At 40.4% G+C, this 22,023-nt stretch overlaps 1 protein-coding gene across 7 annotated transcripts in view; it reads right to left on the reverse strand.

Annotated features, from left to right (window-relative positions):
* Positions 1–16,846, reverse strand: part of NTNG1 (netrin G1) — a 334,190-nt gene extending 317,344 nt beyond the window's left edge. For 3 of the 7 annotated variants that reach the window (XM_060624627.3, XM_060624629.3, XM_060624628.3), the window contains exons 1-2: positions 15,684–16,844; positions 7,947–8,704 (exon numbers count right to left, since the gene is read on the reverse strand). In XM_060624627.3, the coding sequence (XP_060480610.1) occupies positions 7,947–8,192 (246 nt within the window). In that variant the 5' untranslated portion in view covers positions 8,193–8,704; positions 15,684–16,844. Of the gene's footprint in view, positions 1–7,946; positions 8,705–14,400; positions 14,486–15,369; positions 15,631–15,683 lie in introns of those variants that run through there. The other 4 variants (XM_060624623.3, XM_060624630.3, XM_060624624.3 and 1 more) reach the window with 4 other exon arrangements.
* Positions 16,847–22,023: the final 5,177 nt, after the last annotated feature.

Genomic DNA, 22,023 nt, shown 5'->3' on the forward strand with positions numbered 1-22,023 from the left:
TATAAAATGTATTTCTCACTGAGGATCAATTTAAAGCAAGTTTTAAAGCCACAAGTACTGTTTATACGATGTAATTTGCCCATTTTTAGCTTGTTGCTCCCAAAGAGGTCCCCTGACTTTGCTCTCTACTGTGTGGCAGAAGCTGTCTTTCTCCTATCTCTAGAAGCTCTCTCAAGTCCACGTAAAGAAGAGCAAGGCCCAGAGAGGGGCCTGCCTAAGTCACACATGCTGATTTCAGTCCCCCTGACTGACAAACAGAATGTCTATTTCATTCCACTCTAGGGAATGCAAGAACATAGCCCTACTCTATAGCCTCAGCCAAATACAATATAAGGAGCTCAACAATCAAAACACATGTGTGGGTGCCTAGATGGCTCAGTCAGTTAAGCTTCTGACTTCAGCTCAGGTCATGATCTCATGGTTCATGGGTTAGAGCCCTGCGTCAGGCTCTGTGCTGACAGCTCAGAGCCTGGAGTCTGCTTCAGATTCTGTGTCTCCCTCTCTCTCTGCTCCTCCCCTGCTCATACTCTCTCTCTGTCTCAAAAATAAATAGACATTAAAAAAAAAAATTTTAGGGGCGCCTGGGTGGCTCAGTCGGTTGAGCATCCAACTTCAGCTCAGGTCATGATCTCGTGGTCTGTGAGTTCAAGCCCTGTGTCAGGCTGTATGCTGACAGCTCAGAACCTGGAGACTGCTTTGGATTCTGTGTCTCCCTCTCTCTCTGTCCCTCCCCCGCTCATGCTCTGTCTCTCTCTCTCTGTCAAAAATAAATAAACATTAAAAAAAATTTTAACATGTGCATTTAATATGGGAGGTTTTGAATGTGGGAGAAGAAGGATATGTTCAATAAAAAAGACTACATTGATATATGTTCACCACCGCATGTAACCGATAATATATAACCAATAGAAAAGAACATTAAGCTGTCAAGGTGAGAGGGTAATTAAATAAAATATTGTATATCCACATAATCAGATCTTTATAGCTATCAAAACCATATTTCCTAAGAATATATAATGATACAAGTAAATGCTATAAGTGTAGCAGTAAATGGGAAAAAAAGATGAAAAAAATGTATGTGATACGATTCCAATTTGGTAAAACAAAATATATATTTAGAGAGAGAGAGACTCATAAGAAATATGACAAAATCACTTCAATGTTGCATGTGAAGCTCTTCTAATTTTTTTTTCCAAATTTTCTATTTGGAAAAATACATTTCAAAGATTCAATGAGAAATGGAATTTAAAAATCCCTTATATACGCTTTCAGTGTTGGAACTGTGAGTAGATTTTGCCTCTCTCACCTCTCTTGAGAACATCATCATAAGCTGCCCAAGTACAGCAGCCAAACTTTTCCAGTTGTTTCTTAATTTACAGAGGAAACAGATTCATGATAAAAGTTCCCAAGAAACAGAAAACATTCTAGAAAATCAAATACTACATTGAAACAACTGATCAAGTAATCAATTAAAAGCATGCTATTATTTATTTGTTCCCTAGGAATATGTTAAATGCTATGAAGTAGGAAAGCAATATAATGCACAGTCTCTGTTGAGTCCCGGTAGGCTTTCTTACATATCATCTCATTTAAAGAGTGGTGATCCAGATAAAGAATCAGGATACAATAAACACACAAAACAAATGTGCATGTGGGTGTATTAATCAGTAAGATGTAATAAGTGCCAAATGGTACCACACAGTGCAGTACACAGGCAGGGCTCACATATATACTCAGTCAACAAAATGATATGTGCTGAAATTGGCAGGAAGTACATATAAAGAAACACACAGACCTTGAAGGATGGGTGGAATCAACACAAGTGCAGAGAAGCACAGACGATTCCAAGCAAGAGGAATGTCCTCTGCTTGTCCTCGCAGGGAAAACACATGAGATGAGGGACTTCCTGTGTGATGACACTAGTTTTCAACATCAGACGATCAAGATGCCAGCCTAGGACCCGTGTACAATCCCAAAGCTCGGAGAGCAAGCCCTCCTCACCAAAGTCTGGAGAATATGCCTGAGAGACCCTAAAACAATCTGGAAGGGCTATGGTATTTTTAGGATATTGCTTTTCACACTTTTCAGTGATATTCCCCTCCACAGAGAGCAGATAAGATTACTCCTTGGGGGACTGAGGAGTGTTTCATCTTTAAAAATCTTGCATTTGTGCATTCAGTTAAATGCTTCTCCTAATCTTTGTGTAAAATTGGAGCTCCAGGTAGATGAGCCATGCTTATCTTAGCACACTCCAGCATCAACTAAGTTAAGAAAAATACATACATACATATATTATGTATGTATGTATGTTACATATATATACACACATGTGTATATGCATATTTATATATATATGGCATATATATAGGTCTAACTCAACACGTTTTATGATTTTCCCTCCTATTCCATCTTGCCAGACATAAGGAGCCATTCTACCATTAACCAGGCCACTAGGCTGTCATTTAAACACTGTGCTTGCATCTGACCCACCCAGCCTTTTTCTATCTTTTTCAGACATTGTTGAGCATCAGGCACTTGGCTACCAGATAGTATTCTCCAAGTGGCCCTTTGATATGCAGCAAAATAATGTTCCACCTTTAAATTCTGAATGCTGGCTTTGCTGCTCTGCTCCCCCAGCCTCTGAGTACACACTACTTTTTTATTCATTTTTCTTAGGACTCCTTGATTTCCTTTGGAGGCAGGGAACACATGTTATTTGACTTTGGTTCACACCACCACCTCTCAGTTTTGCATGTGCTGTATGACTCTGCTCACTTCACTCTGCATTCAGAAGTCTGGAATACTACTTGTGAAGCCTCAGCCCAACACAGACAGAGGCACTTGCGCACACAGAGAACACTATCTGAGAACATTCAGTGACATGACATGGTTTTAAGTTTTGTTAGCCCCACCATAATCTTTACCAACTCCCTCCCAAGCTCCCTCCCCATAATATTCTGTTCATGCCATGCCACTGAACTTCAATCCAAATGCAGTAGCCCCCTCCCAATCAGATCATTAGCCATAAGTCCCCTGAAGGTGCCATACACAAGGTCCTAGTGGGAATGGGAAAAAAGGTTGAATACAACAAGATTTAAAACCCAGCTATAGTACTTTAGACTCGATGCAACAGACAATAAGGAGCTATGGTAGGCTCCTCAACAAGGAAATACTTGATACAGTGATAGATCAAAAAGATTGATCTCCATGAAACTGAATTCATTTCAAACGTGAATTAAACTTTTCTAAGAAATGAGTCTAAATAACGAACTAAATAACAATGAAGTGTTAGTAATGAAGGAACTGATGGTTTTTATTTTTTAAATTCCATTCTGGGATAATTAAGGGATAAATCAGTTCAAATGAAAGATGTCACTGTTATTAAAACTTCATTCATTTATTGAATTACATTTCATGTGAACAGAGTTATTTTAAGATTATTTGATTATCATATAAGTCAATGTCATTTCCAGTTTTTGGAAAATTGATATTAATGCCTTGTCACTGAAAATGTAACTCAGTTTATCAAACTAATTTCTCAGAGGCCACCTGATAGCCACCAGATGGCAACCTGCACTGATGTCAAATTTGAAATTTAAGTTCTGGATTGCCCTGCAACTATGCATTACCCCTCACCATCCCGCTGGGTTCCGTTAAAATCATAAAACCCAAAGGCTTTCCACTACTTTCCTAAATTCCATTTGAACAAAATGAAATATGTTCTATCCACAATGCTTACGATAATTAAGGTATTTTTTTTCTTAATAGGAGTCTATCTGGAAATAGCACAATATGGAACGATCATTAATAGGCCTGTTATGGTACTTGAGTAAACGCCTATCAAGAGCAGGGGCACACATTAGTAAATTTCCTAAAGAAAATCCATTTTCATTTCAAATTCTGACATTTTATTTAGAAAAATTACATCCTTTCTTTTAATTATTTCAGTAAACATAATGAGGGTATTGCTAACTACACCTCAGAGTACTTTATTTTCTCCATTTTTTTTAGTAATATGAGTCTACTTGTAATTAAAGGCGCACTGCATTCATGATGCCAAGGGTCTCCAAGGGAAACACTTAATGTCCACCTCATAATATTATGCCACAATTACATGCACAGAAGACTTTTTAATAATCTTTGTTTCCTAATTTAGTTTTGATTGGCTCTGAAATCCACAGCAGCTCTCAAGGGCTCCCATTTCCACAGTCATCAGCACTGCTGCACCATCAATTGTACAAACGCACATGATTTCTTCCGTCTGTGGGCTTCCTTTCAAAGCTTCTGTTTAACTTATCCAGAAAATTAGCTGCAGGCTGGAGATAATTGCAGATAATTTTGCCATTTTTAAGCCACTGGGGTGTTGCGTGCAGATATGACAGCTAAGTTTGTCTAAACACAAAGAACAAGTCATAGCTTTGTGTTGTCACTTCAGCTTTACACACGGGTTCAGATCATCCTATTTGCTCTTTATGCAAATTGAAACAAATTGTCGTCACTGGATGATCTGTGTTTTCTGACAAAGCTGTGCTATGTGAAGCTTTTATGTGGCTGGAAGAAGGACATGATCTATACTAACATATTACCCCAGCCTAAAAAACAAAAAGCCTAATCTATGCTTCTATGCTTCAGATTCTTCCTCCTTAGCAGAGATATTTCTTGGGCCACCAACAACTTAAAAAGAATACATTAAATTAAAAAGAAGACGTATGGTCTCAACATACACAATTCATATATATTAGTCTCAATATACACAATTCATATAGATGTGTGTATATGTGTATATGTTTCCCCTATTTTACTGTCATAAATAGGAATGGCAGAGTTCTCCCATAAAATTTATGTTCACAAATACTGGTAGTACTAATATACAGCAATTTAAAACCACTATATATTAAAGAGTTATTAAACAGGTCATCTGGGTTAGCAAGCCGAGATCTATTGTCAAACAGAATCACGTGGCCCTTTTTTCCCTAAAATTTCACCATAAACTATATGCTGCATTCCCGGATAGTCACAGCCACATAATGATGGAGCAAGTGCAGAAAGCGGCAACACTGACTCTTAACACATTGCCAATGAACTTCAACTTCATACAAATCAGCCAGGGGAATTTCAGGGTATTTCTCTCACCAAATGTGCCCTTAGTGTTCAGAATTGTTATACTCACAGCTAATAAGGGTGTCAGTAACTGAGCAGGTGATTTCTGAAACCATTTTGCAGCAAACATTTACATATAAGGGCTAAGTAGTGATTGCGCTTATGTGGCAGCAACGCTGATGTAATGGGCCATAACGACTCTGAGGGAGCAGGAAGGGATGGATGTGTGTGTCAAGGAGGAAAGTGTGAAAATCATAACACAAATGACTTTATGGATTCCCATTAGACCTTGGGCTAGGGAGCACCTAAACAGGTCTGATATGACAGCATCCTGAGACAGCTTTACAGCCTGGTGTCAGGAACCCTTACACTAAAGAGTTTTATGGAAAATCCAAAACTACAGAGAGGAAGTGTTGCCCTATTAGGCCATTATCATTGACTTGGCATATAATATGCATACAAATAGCCCCAAAGTATGTGCTTAAAGGATAGATTATTAAATCTGTTCTGCCAATCATATGCATATTAAGGAGTCCAAATTAGGCACTGATAGGTAACATCGCACAAATCCTACACTCTCCCTTGAAAAACGTTTCTGCTCCGTGACAAGTTTACATGCACCAAGGCTTCCAAATATCTGCCTCATACTCAGATGTAGCCTTTGAAAAGGCGGTCTTGTGGATCTTGGGGTAAACATACAAAGTATACATATTATTGCACTTGAGAAAGTTGAGGGATATCACTTTAATTCTTTTTTCTCTTTTGGTCTCTAACATCACAAAGCTAGGGAACTGGTAGGGAACTGACTTGCTTAAAGACCTTATACCATGTGCTGTGAAAGGCAAGCATGAGAAGTTCTGTAATGTGCCCTTTCCCACTCATGATCGGAAAGAGAGGCACACTAAAGACACCCAGTCAATAAACCCTTCCCCAAAAGGACAGGAACAGTGCCGAACTTGCCTTTTCTTGCCAGGGGCTGAGATCAGGAAAGCTGCATATTTAAATTACAGGTTGAACACACTATACAGGACCTATGCAAGTGGAAACGGCACACTGCAGAAAGATGTCTGCTCTTTTACTTCAATCTGTAAATTATTAAACAATTCCAGAAGAGGCATATTGCTACAAGTGTCATACAAACCAATATATAGAGCTAGAGTGTTCTTCATAATATGAAGAGTTGGCCCAGAACTCATTCTCTGCTGTGAGGAGTGCACAACTTATCACCTGCACAGCAATTTCCCTCCAAATTTGCAATGAGATCTTAAATTTGACCTTTTATGAGAGATTATCAAAGACCTTACACAAAGCCAACAAATGTCCCTGCTCTTTTACAGATTTATTATAGTTTTGCTAATGTGTTTGAATGAAGTACTCTTCTAGAAGTCTCTGGTTTCTAAAATGTAAGTTTTTTGGTTTTTTGGTTTGTTTTTTGTTTTTTGGGTTTTTTTTGCAAAGCACATACCTGTTTCCCAGAGAGACGGGTCCTCTCTTTGAAATATTTAGTCTTTCAGGGCACTTTAGTCATTGTGACACCTAATAGCCAAGATCTTTTTCTCACCCTCCACAAAATCAGGTTTAGATTATAATTCAAACCAGTCCCCAAAGGCACTTCTGAAAAATGGCAAGCCGTTAGCTTTTAGGTAAAAACACTCTTTATTGCTCAAAATTGTTTCCTGTTACAAAACCTTTTCCACAGTGCTAGGTCTAAGATGATCTTATGTTAATTTAACTCACTGGGGACTGTGAACAGATGCTACTTTGATTAATAGTTTCACTATCCTGAAAATGCCAGGCCGGGTTCAAGATAATAAAGTCAGATAAGAATACTATTAAAATCTGCCATATGATTATATCTGTTACGTGGGGAAAAATGGGATCACAATTCCTCTACCAAATAAAGACCGCCTGTAATAAAAAAAAAAAAATGACATAAACTAAATGAACACACTATCTGGACTCTCTAGCACCTTCATTTACATCAGCTTAATCACCAAATTCGTGACTAATACCTTTAGGTAAACTTTCAACCATGTCCTTAGTGAAAATCCCATGTGTCACTCCAAAGTTCTTCTTTCACATAGCATTTAACTTTTCATCCCGGAAAAGACTGATGTACACCACAAAAACAATGAATTCTTTAACTTGGCCTCTCAAAAGGATAGTGTCTGAATTTATATGCCAAGGTCACTACTTTTCAGCAAATATGCTTTCAACATTCCAACATTCGTATTTAAAATACCCATAGAAAACCAGGACCCTTGAAAATAAGGACCCCACATGAGTTGACAAACAAGACTTTTCTGGAGGCATTACCTCCTCTCTTCTTTGCTTCTCTTCTCACTGACCTCCTAACCAAGGACTTCCACATCACATCAGTTTCCTGATGAGGAAAACCATGAACTCTAACCTAGCCTTGAACAATGAACCTCAAGGGTGGCCCTATACAGGCATGTGAAGAGAACTTTGTTTTTCTAAAGTTGGTTTACCAATGGATTTTATCCTTTACTATAAGACATTTGGCCTAATCATATTCCCAGACTCCAATCTGAAACTGAACCTTCAGCCTAACTCTTTCTTTTCTCAGTTATATACAGTATGCCTGTTTCAGTGGAAGCTTCGGTTTGTAAGGAAGGCAGAAGGCACGTTCCAGTGCATGAATCACCCTGCGAATCGTAATCCCAGGTCCTGCAAACCTCCACCGAGAAGAAAGCTAGCCTATTAGCACCAATCTGCCACCAGCAGATTCAGCTCATTGCTTGAGTTTTCACACTCACCACATCTGTACACGTAAATGACATGCCTCCACTTAATATGAAACATTCTATTCAAAAGGGTTGCCTCACCATTGCACAGAATGTCTCAGGAGGGTCTCCACAGGTAATGTCCGGAGGATCCAGTTTTACTTTCAGATATTTGGTCATGTCCGTGGATTCCGGCTGACAGGCCATGTAATCCCAAACTTTCCCTTCTTCTGTGTAAATCTGAGTCTTACACACATCGTAATGTCCCCATACCAAAGGGTAGGGCTGCATCACTGAGGACACTGTAACCCAAAGGGCATGAATTGACAGGAATCTTGACAAATACATCTCTAAATTCTTGGCAATCTTTGTGGTAATAAAGCAGGGTTTGCTTATTTGTGATCTATGTCCCTTCTACATATACATATATGTGTATATGTAGGTAAGTCTATATATTAAAAAAAAAAAAAAAAAAAGAGGATGAAATCTCAATGTAGATTCCAAATCTAAAAGCCAAGGGTTGATATTGTGCGTGTTCAGGTATATCGAGGATTTGGGTGGAAGTCTAACATACTTGTGCGGTAGGCATCACCAACAACGTGCAGCTTTTTCGTTGTCCTAGAACGTATCTATTACACTCAGGTCTAGTTTGGTTTTTGTAAAAGATGTCCAGGAGCAAAGGATGATTTAGCGATGTGATGGCTCTGCCGTTGTACATCCGATAACCCTGGGTGATCCTCAGTGCTCGTGGCTCACAAGGGATGCTCAGATGCACTGATAGTATCTGAAGCAAAAGGATGAGTGTCTATAGCCCGGTGTCTGCTTCTCATCAATCATTCTTTCCTTCTGGCACCAACACCCTTTAAGAAACAGGAAGAGTAAAAGTTATTGCCCCAGAATCGATGCATTACAAAATGTTTGATATGTTGACATTTGGGAGGGTTGATGCAATATAAAGCAAATTGGTGTAATATGGATAACCTTTACGCCGATGCTTTGCTAGAATGAGCAAACCACAGAAATCATTCACATTGGGGAGAATTTTGATACGAAGGACTTAACTCTTCCGTAACAAAGACAGATGTGCATGTTCCAGGTGAGTTACAGGTTTTCGCTTCAAAAATCATATTTCCATCTTGACAAAACTGAGAGCAAGCAGCTAGATTTAAACATTTCTCATGGATTGCAATGCTAGAAAATCTTACAGGAGAACAATGGGGGAAAATGAACGCTTTTATAACAATGACAAAGAAGTGACAACTACTTGTATGCCTTTTGTCTATTGGCAAAGAGACCCTAAAAATCTCTAAATTCCGTGTACATTTCTTAGCTTTTGTTAGCCCGAGTGAAAACTGGCATTGTTGGCACAAGGCTGTCCCTCTGGATTTGCTCATTATATGGAAGAATTTAGCCTCTTTTGTTTAGTTGCATTTAGTGATAAAGATAACTTGGCTCTCTGGAAAAAATACTCAAAAATAAAACCAAAGGAGGAAATTTTCCTTTCATAAGAATTTTCTATTTTCTTACATCTTTTTATAGCCATTACATCTGCATTTGCACTTACTTTCTGTAACAGAAGAGAATTTGTCCCAAAGGCGAATATTATACGCTGCCTTAAAACTAAAAGCTCTGTAGTAAAATGCACAATTTAAAATGCACATATAAAAACAGCTGAGGGTGAGTTAACAGGCCATGAAGCAGAATAATATGGCACTAATTCTAACAGAAAATAAAAATTACTGTTTAAAAAGTACTTTTGGTCAACCGATAATGCAGCCTACATAACTATGAGTACTAGTCATTGGTGAGTTTAACTGGCAACTTTTCTCTTTAGAGATCACTGTCCAAATCTAAACAAAAAATAACATTTGGAACCCAGGTGTAAAAAAGAGGTATTTGTGTAATTAGTTGGTTCATCGTGTCACAGTCCCAATAATTAACTATTTTTTAAACAATTGAAAAGGACAAAAAAGCCCACAGTTTAGAAAATACCATTACAGACCCTTTAATTCACATTAAGCAGTTTAAATAGGGAAGTTCACTATCTTCAAACAATCTTGTAAAAGGAATTCAATATATTTAAATAATGCACCATCTTAAAATGAACTAAGCCACAGAGACTATGAAATGCCAAGGGATGGCTGAATAGTGTTTCCATAGCAAAGTAATTTATAATAATTGCTTTATGGATGCAAGTGCAATTTTCATTATATTCAATTCATAAAATGTTATCATCCAGCTGCAATTTGTGATATTTTCTATTAGGAAAAGTGTTGAATATTTGGGTTCCTACGAAGCAATAATTAGCAGTTTGTCTAAACATGTATAAACTGCTGATTTGAATCTGCCTCCTCCTTGTAACATAAAGACTGTACTATACCGTGTTGGGCACATTTTGATATCTTAAGCTAGAAAGAAAAAAATCGCAGAGAAGCATGTGTTGTGGCTAGCACAGCCTTCTGCTTTTTCAGATTTGGTGGTAATTTTAAGTTGATATTTTAAGAAACATCCAACAATTTGACAATTAATAATCTGAAAAGGTTGTGAAAATAATACACATGCACATTTTCTAGATGCATTTTCATCTGTGTGTACTACTTTGTTATCACAAGAAGACTCTCATGGGGTGTAGGGGAGCTGGGCATCACAACAGACAGCAGAAGTGTAAAATCTACTAGACTAGAACTTATTAACTTCAATTCTTAATTTCAAATACTTAGCAACTTATTTATCAAGAACAATATAATCTTGAAGGCCAGGAATGGACTGCTCTGAGTGTGAACCAAGTGAAAATTATGAATTAGTTTTTAATACTGTTTTTCAAATGTGACCTTAAGTATATATTTGAATGCTCTCGGAGCTTAATCTTCAGTTTTTTTGTTAAACAGTAAATGTTATCCCCTAATCTATTTATGTCTTATATCCCTTTCTTTATCCACATTTGTCTTACTACAACCACAAAATAAAGGATGACCAGGTGGCTGTACGTGAAAAATTTGGACACTAAGGAAATGTATGTGAGCCTGTTACTGTTTCCTGATACAACAGCAATCCCAATAGAACGAATTCTCATTAAAGTATAGCAGAATTATAATGATGGTCATTACACAGAATTATGGACTACACCATTGATCGAATTTAGAGCACTGACAAGGAAAAACGCAGAGGAGTGCAAGATATTTGAATATTAGGCAGTTGCAGGACTGTGCGACAGACATTCTTGACAAGAAGCAGCCAATTATAGCTTAAATTTCTGGCACATAACCAGTTGTGATTAATAGTTTTCCATTACATTACAGACATATTATTAATGTATTAAAAATGTCAAGCTTTGGCAAGCACTAATATGGCATGGCTCAGTTAGTCTGCAGAATTTACATTTAATGAGCTCCCGTTGACACAGAAAAAGATATTGACCACGCATATTACAGATCAGGAGCAGAGGGTCACTAAGCTGTTCTTTAACATAATTGCTTAATTTCATTCTAATTTTTGTATTTGTAGCATGTATTCTAGCGTGTGTTCTTTATATAAGGTCTCCTTACTTTTTTCAGTGCCACATACACTTCAAAGAAATTCCTCTTAATTTAAAATTAGTAAGAAATTAAATTTGTGAACTGTCATGACACACAGTGGGAAAGGAAGCCTCTGTCAAAATGGAAAAGTTGCCATTAAAGTATAATTATGGAGTTTTCAAAGAAAACAAAATGATATGAAAATAGAATATTGTTTACCCCCTAACCTCTATTGTCTTAATGGCACTGGTTCCCATCTGGCTATGCTTTCAACCAGGTTAAAATCATCAATTGCTTCTTAAAAGCTAGGTCATCACAGCAAATATCGAAGCAAATGGATTATGAGAAAGACAGTCAATGACATATTTGAAGGTTTAATATAGTAAACCAACCCCTTCTGGCCCATAACTGAACTGATTGCCAAATAATATGGGCTTTCAATTGTATCAGGTGTCTGCATCACCTAAATGTGAGCAGCTTCAGAAGAGCTCTGGGCAGCCCCAGTTCTAGTTCTTTGCTTTGCAAATCTTGGAAACTCACTGTACTCAAATAATGCCATCATCTCTACCTACACACTAAAGTACTGAGAAGTCCTCTTTGATAAAAAATAACCACTAATATGCTATGAGAACTCCAAAGACTCTCACTGGTATATACATGTGCAGAGCCAATGTAAAAACATAAAATTATGTCATGTCCTGAAGTTGACAGATATTACTGATCTGTACTAAAATGGGCTATAACATGGCTTTGCATCCATGAGACATCTTTCTCCAGGCTTCTGTAGCTAATTCCCTTCCACCTTGGATTAACTTTGCATAAGATCCTTCACAGCCCCTTTCCCTCACTAGAAGAGAAGCCTTACAAAATATTACACAGAAGTAATAATGATCAAAATTATAGACAATTATATTCTAAAAACAATCGCCAATTTCATCAACTGAGAGGAAAATATTGACAGTAAATCTGTTAACTCCAGCTCATTCGTTTTATTATATAATTTCACTAGGAGGTGGGGTTGGTGGTAGTAGGCTATTTATTCCATAAATATTCAGCTCTTCGGGGTCACCTGAAATAGACAGCTATTGACTCATTCCTCATAGACATTAAGACTTTTATAAATATGCATGTTTCTGAATGGGAAGGAACAAAAAGAACATGGACTATCATCACATTTCATTGAGTGAAAAGTATAAAGAGATAAAGATATGACCCAAATTCTATAACCCACCAAAATTAGCAGATTCAAACACTGTCATAATGAGATGGACTTGACAAGACATTTAAGATATACTGAATGCTCTTTGCATTTATTTATTTGTTGTGAAGAAAGCATTTCCTAGTCATCTTAATGGGAAACAATTTGCTTCTATCCTTTTGCTAACTGTCTCTCAAAATGTAAGGAATTTAACATGTATTACAACGCCATTGGCATATCTTATTCATTCTTGATTGGGTATTATGAGCAACTGCCTATCATGAGATTCTTAATAAAACCGAATAGCACACCTTCGTATTTGAAAATCTCGGTTTTCACAGACAGAAGAATGATTAGAGAAATCAGATAGCATATACTTGGCAGGATGTTTGGGGATGGGATAATACATAAAATTATTTCAGAATCAGTTAAGCCTAGAAGAAATCTGGGGTTTCATTCCCATACAACAGCAAATCTTGCCTTCTTACATAGGGAAGTTCAGACATCCAAGGTTTCAAACACACATTTAAGAAAACGTACACCCACCTGAAGTTCTGAAACAAAACTCTGGATTCTGAAGATGAAATTATTTTTTTAAAGTATGCTACATCTCTTACTGACCTATAATATGATACACACACACACACACACACACACACACACACACACACATTTTTGTTAACACAATAACTGACTTTCTGAGTTGCATGAAATTTTTTCTTTCCAAGCGCCCTGATGCTCTTGTAACTCCAAAAGTCTCCAAATCTTTACAACACTTAGAAAACATATCAACTAAATGTGTAACGGTTTAATTCTTTGACATATTTTTTTTCAGAATAATAATGGAAGCAGACAAGTAGTTGCACCAACTGCAAATATACAAAAGGAAACTGCAAAATACATTGGCTTCCTCCTAAAAAAGCTAACCTGAATCACTTTAACACACATGCCATGTGAAAGCTGACAAAACAAAAATTTCAATAGAAAAAAAAAAGCTTTGTGTGCAAATAAATTGTTTTCTTACAAAATTTTAGGATTATATCTCTTAAATTTCACAGTAGGAAATATCACCAAATTAATAGCCAGTATGTGGAATTCTGAATGCCCTCATGTTGGTCTTTAGTGGCGAAACAGATGTCACTTCATGGTTCCAGAAGAGAAAAGGAAATACATCCCTTACGTTTATAAACTGTAACAACATTAAGTGTAAAACACTTGATGCATTTTTTTCCCCTTTGTATCCTTATCCACATGCAAAGGCCCAAATTTTATCTTCATGAAAAACTGAAAGTTGCTTATCTTCCAAAAGAATCTTGGACAGTTATTGAACGGCCTTTCCTTTGCCAAAGAGAAAGGGTGGGGGGGGGGGGGGAGGATAAGACATTCAAAGTGATACAGTTCAAAATACTTAATGAAATCTGAGGTTGCTAATTCCCCACAGGTTAGAGATACTCTCAAGGTCTAGGCAAATCAGAAAAACCTGGTCCCGTCTCCGGAAAAGACAATTTCTGGGAAACTTTTTCTAACAAGCTTAACCATTATGTAAATTTGAATAAAGCATTTTGTTGGAGCATCTTTCTGGGTAGTCCCCCCACCACCACCATTTCTGTAAGATAGGAAAACTTTTAGTGTTTTCAGTCATAAAATAGGGCCTTATTTCTAGAGCAATACGAGTGCCAGATATGCCATATGCTTGGTGGAATTCTGAATCTTACTCAGAATTTTCCATTCCAAAGACTGACAAACTGTTATGATAACGAGGGGCTCCATTACCGTTCAGAGTGCAGAGAAGAATGGAGGGGGAGTTGGGTAACAAAAGCCTCTACTCTCTGGAAATCTATACCTGATGCGACGATGGGAACGCAACCTCCGACTTCTCCAAATAAAGTTCCTTTAAAATCCCCGCTAGGAATTTTCCTGCAAGCCCTGCAAGATGACAACCTAAGTGGATGGGGTGGAGGGTGGAGGTCCCCGGGTGAGGTTACTAGAATAAACAGCAGAGGGCGCAGTTTCTTTTTTTATCGAACTTTTCGCGTGTATGAATCACTTAATTGGTTATTTTGGGCCCAATAATATTCGGGATTATTTGTATTATATATAGATATCCACAGATCCATATAGGACAGGAATTCAGTGTCCCTAGACGATTGCACCAACCGGTTAAAGTCATGCCAGCAAAGAATCTGAGCAAAATATTCCACACAGCATTCCTACATCAAGTCTTTCCCTCTTTGAATTTTCCCTTCTCCCCAGCTGCACACCATGGGATAGTAATGCTTTAATCTCGCACCAATAACGGAGATTAAAAGAAAGAGACTTCAAAAGCTCTCAGTGTGGCCACCGGCTCCACAGGGCCGGCAAGAGGGCAAGTTTTCTCCCCAAGCAAAGACAATTGGCAAAAGGAAAAAAAGAATCCTCTGGCGCGTTGTGTGTGGCCAGGTGTGTGCGCGTGAGAGGGGGAGCGCGCAGGGTGCCGGTCCGTGAGTCCGCCGAGGCACAGACCCCGCGCCCGGGCTCCGGAGGCAACACTCACAGACACGTAACCCGCTCGGGGCGCACACCCAGGAAGACTCGCGTGTGGGTGTGAGAGTGTGCGGGTTGTGTGCGCGCCGCGGCTCCGCGCGCTGCCTCCTCAAGGCGCTTCGCAAAGTTCCTCGCCCACCCGGAGCCTCCCTCCCGCCTGTGGATCGCAAGGGCGGGGTGGGGGGGAGGGGGCGGAGGGAGGGAGGGAGCCCGGGGTTGGGGGTGGGGGGAGAGGGGCCAAGAAGAGACGCGCGGGTCTCCGGAGGAGGGGGACGCCGGCTGCACTTACCGTGTGGCCCGCTTGCCCTTGCGCCGGCCGGGAGCCGACCGACGGCGCGGGGCGGCGGCCCTGCCCAGCCGGGTGCGCCTCGGGCGGCGACCGCAGCAGCGGAGCCCGCGGGCGGCGCACGGGCGGGCGGCGGCAGCTCCCGCCGAGCCTCCTCCCGGGCGCGTGGGGAGCGAGAGGGGTGGGGTGTGGACCTGAGCCGCCGCCGCCGCCGCAGCAGCAGCCCCGGGGTCCCGCTCGCGCCCGGCCCGCCGTGGGAGAGGACTCTGCGGACCCCCAGCCCCGCGCCGGCCCGCCACTCCCCGCCGCTTAATTACCTTGGTCGCGGGCCCCAGAGGGGGAGCCTCCTGTGCGTCGCCCCCTCTCGGAGCCCTCGCCGAGAGGGGGAATTCCTTTCCGTTGACGTCCTCTTCCGAAATGCAAAAGATCAGTGACTTTGACAGGTAGATGAGGGGGAGGGAGCAGGGGTGGGCGGAGAGGAAGAGAGGATGAGAAAGGTGCCTCTCCCTCCAAAAATATAGTGATATTAATAATGAAATCGCAGCCTTCGGGAGGTCTTGCCAGCCCAGTCCCCCGCTTGCCGGCTCTCCTCCGCTCCTCCTCGCGCCACTGCCTCTGCCACTTCTCGCCTTAAACTTTTACTGGGGGATTTTTTTTTTTTTTCTATTTCTATTTTTTTTCCTCTCCTTTTTTTTTTTTGTTTTTTTTTTTTTTGGTTTTTTTTTTTTTTTTTTTTTTTTCAGCTGCAGGACGATTTCCTGATTCCTGGGGATCAGAACCAGCGGCCGGGCGGTTCTACCCCGCTTGGCACAGCTTTCATTTTATTTCAGATGAAGACGTTGAGCTTAGTCAGAAGGGACATAAATCAGGACAATTAGCATTGGCGCCAAGAAGATCCTCTAGTAACAATTTCGCCCGGGCTTCCTTCGCGCATTCCTCCACTCAAGTCAGAAATGTCACTGCACATAGCGTTGATGGCTGTGAGACGCGACGCACCCAAAGTCCATTTGATGAAATATACATGGCCCACGACGCTTCTGGATTGTGGTTCCCGGGCTCCCCGCCCCCGCCCGCGGCGCCTGGCCGGAGCGGCTCCGAGCGGGCAGCAAGCTCTCAGCAAACTTAGGGGTGCGTGCAAATTAAAGAGTGAGCGTGAGGGCCGGTGAAGAGAGAGAGAAAGAAGCGAGCCCCGGGAAGCCGCAGCCCTCAGAGGGGTGGCTCGAACGTTTCACTTAAAAGCAGATCTTCTGCAACTGCCAGCAAGTGGAAGGATTGCAAACCTTACGCTACCTCGAGACCTGGGCGCTCCGAGCGGTCCTAACTCCGTCCCGCTCGCTGTCGCTGCGGCTGCTCCCGCCGCCCGTGCCGCCGCTCCACGACCTCCCAGCGCTGAGGCTCTGAGACCACCCTTCACCTCCCCACCCCCAGCTCGCCCACGGAAGCGCCCTTTCCAGTAACTCTTCACGTACCATCCACTCGAGCCCCCGCCCGTCCCATCCCTCGCTGCTCCTTCTCCTCCCCCAAACCGTTCCTTAAGCGCACCCCTCGCCCCTAGCAGGGATCCCTATTGAGCTTTTCAACCAACAATTCCCTGGCCCTGCCAGCGGCCCCTACAGCGCCAGCCTTGAACCTCCTCGTTTAGAAATCCATTCCCCTTTGGAAAGTTGAAGTTCAAAAGAAAGCTTGTCAGATCTCCTTGCCTTTCCCGAGAAAAACGCAAATACCCCGACCCCAAGACTTCATTCCCCACCAGTGGGGGCTCAGACTTACCTGAAATCACTCTTAGCTACAAGCTAACATCAAAAAATAAAATAAATACAAAATCCAGACTTAGATAGGGAGACACTTTAATTAGAAAGAAAGACTATTGCAATATAGAGAGAGCTCTGATCTCAGAAATCTGTAAGCATCTCAAAGCCAAACAAAAAAAGGCTTGATACGGTTAAGGGGAATACGTGGCAAGGGAAAGTTGGGCAGAGGAGAGGAAGTAGACCGAAGGCATGACTGACCTGCGGGGTTTGACAAGAATGCGTCTCTGTGGTCCACGGATTTGGGGAGTAAGCGAACAAGGAAACATGTTGTGCATTTTAGTGCTTGCTCAGATTTGCAGGCAAGCTAACGTTCAGGGTTGGGTGGGGAGGAGAGAAGCCTGACTCAAGTTCAGTCAAGGCAGAGCAGAGGGTAAGAAAGGGGTATCTGTGAGCACTTGGGTCACTAACCACACACCCAACTATGAAGGCACAGAGCTAAGAGCAGAGAGATCACTTTTCTGCAATGCCTGGGGGGTGGGTGTGTCAGAAGAGTGTTAGCGGGAGAAGTTTTTTGAACTGAGCCTGTAACCAGACCCTCTTTGGCCCCCAAGCAGCCAGAAAGGAGGCAGGAACCCCAGGCATCCAGCCCCTAGACCGTCTAACAGAGAGAGGTCACAGTGAATCCTCCTTCCCTTGACTTTCTCCAGTGCCTGAATCTTGTGTTTTCCTTGCTTTCCTTCTCCCCGCCTCTATTCTTAAGCACTGACATTGCCAAAAGGGATTACCTAATGGGTGAAACTCTTTAAAGGCATGCTTAGACAGTGGCCATTTCCTGGCTCTTCATTCAGTCCCTGTCTATGCTCCTCCAGGATTGAAATATACTGATTATATGGAGATACTATTCACCATTGCACCCTTCCTGACAGGCTCCAGGAAACTAGAACCTTCAGGGAAGCCAGTAGGAGTTAAGAAACAACACCCACAGTGGTGTTCTCACTTCTCACTGCTCCCCCCCACCTTTCTCAACACTGAATACAAACAGCTCTCAGCCTTACCTCTCCCTCTTGTTCTTTCCACTCAAGCCAAGAAAACCCCTTCTGAGTTTTCATCCCCAGTGTTGTCTGATATTTTAAGGTCCTTTTCTGGGAAAAAGTAAAGAAAATTTATCCATGTAGAGATTAGGAAATTCCCTCCTGGGATATATGAAGATCTTTGTGATATTGGCTCCCAACCTGGAGAAACGTTCCTTTCCAGATGTCAAAGTCTCAGAACTAAACCCCTTCCCCTCTTGCTTTACTAAGACCCTCTCTCATTGTCAAGGCTCCTTTAACTACGAGGCACACACCAGTCCCAGAAGAATATATTTGTAGGGGGACCCTTTCCAGTTAAGTAGCCTCTTCTGCTCCAGGAATGGGAGAGTCTTCCAGAGGTGAATTTTTTTTTTTTTTCCCAAACATCTGCTCTGATCTTTTCACAGGCTCAGTAAATCACCAGTTTTAAACATGTGGATTTAAACTTTGGCCAGGAAATCAGAATCGTCAGAGGAGACTTTTCAACATTAAAATCCCTTCCTCTCCAGATCATGATCCCTCCTCTAGTGGAGATGGAGTGGGAAGGACCTTATCTCCAAAAAAGTACTTTGGGTGGATCTGATATACTCCCTCAAACAGAGAACCCTTGAATTTATCTATCAAAAGAGCTTTCCTGAATGTATCTTTGCACATTTGTTTATATAATACAATCAGATATTTACTTTAGATATATTACAATTGTATTATATAATACAATCAAAAATTTACTTTAGATATATTCTTGGCATCAGAGAAAATAAGTTAGGGCATACTTACTTTTCCTACCATCCTTTGCCTTCTCCACCTACATATATATTTAACTTTCTTTGGAAAGAACGATTTTTCTGTTTTTATTTAACCTTTCGACTCTACTTTTTTTTTTTTTTCCTCTCTCCTTTAGAAAAGAATTGTTTGATCTTTCAGTTCTCCAGCTTCAGAACTCTGGCAGATTTCCGTGCATTCCTCATTCTTCAACTTAGATTTTCATTTATTTGTAATCCCATTAGGTCTCTAATTATTGTTCATCTTGCTAGGTTATTAGCTTCTTAAAAACCTTCTTTTTAGAGATTTGGCAAGGCTGTTCAATTACTTGTAACGTCAACATGCCAAACTGGTAGTAGTGACATATTTGCAATATATCTAGTCCAAAAAGATATGTGTCTTCTTATAAGTACTCTAAAGTACTTAACATAAAGTAGGTATAAGATCAAGATTCGTTTCAGGTGTGAATAATTTTTGCCCATTTCCAGGATTCAGCCATAGCCTCCTTGGTAACAGGAACTAACTCCCACTATGTTAAATTAAGACTTCCATGTCCGAAATACCCAAATCAGGGACAAGTTCTGTGTGGCCAATTGTGTACTACGTGATAGATGTTTTTTATAACTGCTGCTTGTGTCCCAGTAGAAACATCCTAGCAGTTGTAAAACCTTTAGTTGTTTCTTGCCTCCACTCTGTGCTCGGGGACATGTTTTATTACAAAGCCATTAGCAGTGTAGTTTTGACAGGTTTTGAAGTTACTTACCTAACAGGATTTTTTAATGCTTAAATATTTTGACATTTAAACCTCTCACAAGCCCTAACCATCTGGTCTGGGCTCTATCACTGGACTATATTGGCACTTTCCTGCTGTTGTAGGTGTTCCAAGTACACTTACCTTCAAACTTTAAATTTACAAATCCAACATATCCAAGTATCAAGCATGCCCAGCATAGATATATCAGCAATCTCATTTAGGTTTTCTGAGGACTGATAGTATACCAAAGGGCATATTGTTTAATGTAAGAAAACACACATATTTACTGTGCTACTGATTCTAGAACATGAAGAATAGCAGATGGTATAAGCTATTGATAGTTAATGACTAGTGCAGGGAACGTGACCTTTGGTATCCATGTGCTTTCTAATATATGGCACAGTATCAAATGCTCTGGAAATAATAAAATAAACTGCTTGGTTAGGGTAATATAAAAATTTAACAAAATGTAGAATCTGATATCTTTTTTTAGGAGAAAGCATTCTAACCTAAACGATAACTGTTTTTAGTCAAATATTTCATGTCTTTTTTCTATTTTGACTTTCCAGACCTAGAAGTGTTTGAGGGAGAATAGTTTTCTTATTTTTGTTTACCTAATATCACCCATAAGAAATCACTTCTTTTTTTTTTTTAATTTGAGAGAGACTGCATGCAAGAGGGGCAGAAGAGAGAGAGAGAATCTCAAGCAGGCTCCACGCCTAGCTTGGAGCCTGAGGCAGGACTCGATCCCACAACTCTGGATCATGACCTGAGCCGAAATCAGGAGTCGGGCGCTCAACTGACTGAGACTTCTAGGTGCCCCACTTCTTAGTTTTTATGCTTTCAGAGTCTATTACATTAGATGTTTTTATCCAACCAGTAAAATCTGTCAAAGTCATGACAACTTGAATTTTTTTAACCTATTTCAGTGTTTTTGAGACTCAGAACACATAGTCAATATTTGTTAAACAGTTTTTCTGAGGCTACAAAAAGAGGGCATCCCACCAGCAAGTTTGGATAATGCTATGGTCTGAACAAACTCAGGGTCTATGAGCTTGTATTTTGTTGTAGTTTGTCTGTCTAAGATCATAAATTTACTTCTTGAAAAAAAGGAGATCTTGCAATTTATCTAGTGTGCTGGCTGGAAAATTCATCTCAAAAATCAACAGCTGTGCAGATTTCTTCAAATGTAATTTTCATATTTTCAGTTATTTTTCAACAACAAAATCAGGATCCTTTTCAAATTGAGAAAGAAAATATATGGAGGAAGACTGAGTAACATTCTTTGCCTAATTTAGAGATCTTTCCATCAACTCCATCTCAATGGTTCTTCTCTCCAATTCAATACATATTGATGGAACCCACACCACCTTCGAGGAACTGTATTAGGTGCTGGAGGCAATGCAAAGCTCTCAAGACAAAGTGTAGACTATCATGTTGGGAAAACAGAGTTGGATTAATTGTAACGTGCATTTTTAATGTTATACTACAGATTGCTAAAAGCAAATGTAGTTGTAATGGTCAAGTCTGGAGACTCTTTTTGTACCCAAAATGGGACAAACATGCACACAACTCAGATGATGGCGTCAGCAATCTCTAAGAGGCCATTGGCCCAAACTACATTAGAGTGTAGACTGGTTTAGCAGCCTCTGCAAGAGGTTCCTGGACTCTCATACAAATGCAATAATGGCTGAGCCAAAATTCATTGACCCACTGCAGTCAAAATATCCATGATGAAAGAAATTCCAATAATAGAAAAACAGTAGACAAGGAAGAGAAATCTAAGATCACAGGGTGCCATTGGTTTGAGTTATACTCTATCCAGATGTTTCTCCCCACTTTTCTTGACTCCCTGCTTCTGGGTTTAGTTTCAGGTTTACTGTTCTGAAATGATTACCTTGGTTGCTGTTTTTCTCAGCTTTATGGCTCCCATCCTTTAGCTTCTATGCTGAATGGAGGCAGTGGACATAAGCTGGTGTTGGCTTCTGGTGAGTAACATGGATTTGTGCCAAGCGGCCTTTACTTTGGCAAGAAGGCTCCCTCTCCTACAGAAGATGACTAATTCTCTTAAATTCTGCCTCTATTTGTAATGGAGAAGAATGAAATCAGAGGCATTGTGAATTCTCTTCTTTCTCCCATAAGCCAGGAAGAAAACTCAATTATCAGTTCTCCAAACTGTGAAATTCCATAGAAAATAACACAACTGTAAGATAGCTATGATATCATAAGAATTCTTTCTTGTCCCCCTCTCTCTTCCTTTTTCCTTATTCTCAAACATGAATTTAACACCTACCATGTGCTAGGGACTACATTAGAAATG

This window comes from Panthera onca, chromosome C1 (genome assembly GCF_046562875.1).
Source record: "Panthera onca isolate mPanOnc1 chromosome C1, mPanOnc1 haplotype 2, whole genome shotgun sequence".
Taxonomy (NCBI): domain Eukaryota; kingdom Metazoa; phylum Chordata; class Mammalia; order Carnivora; family Felidae; genus Panthera; species Panthera onca.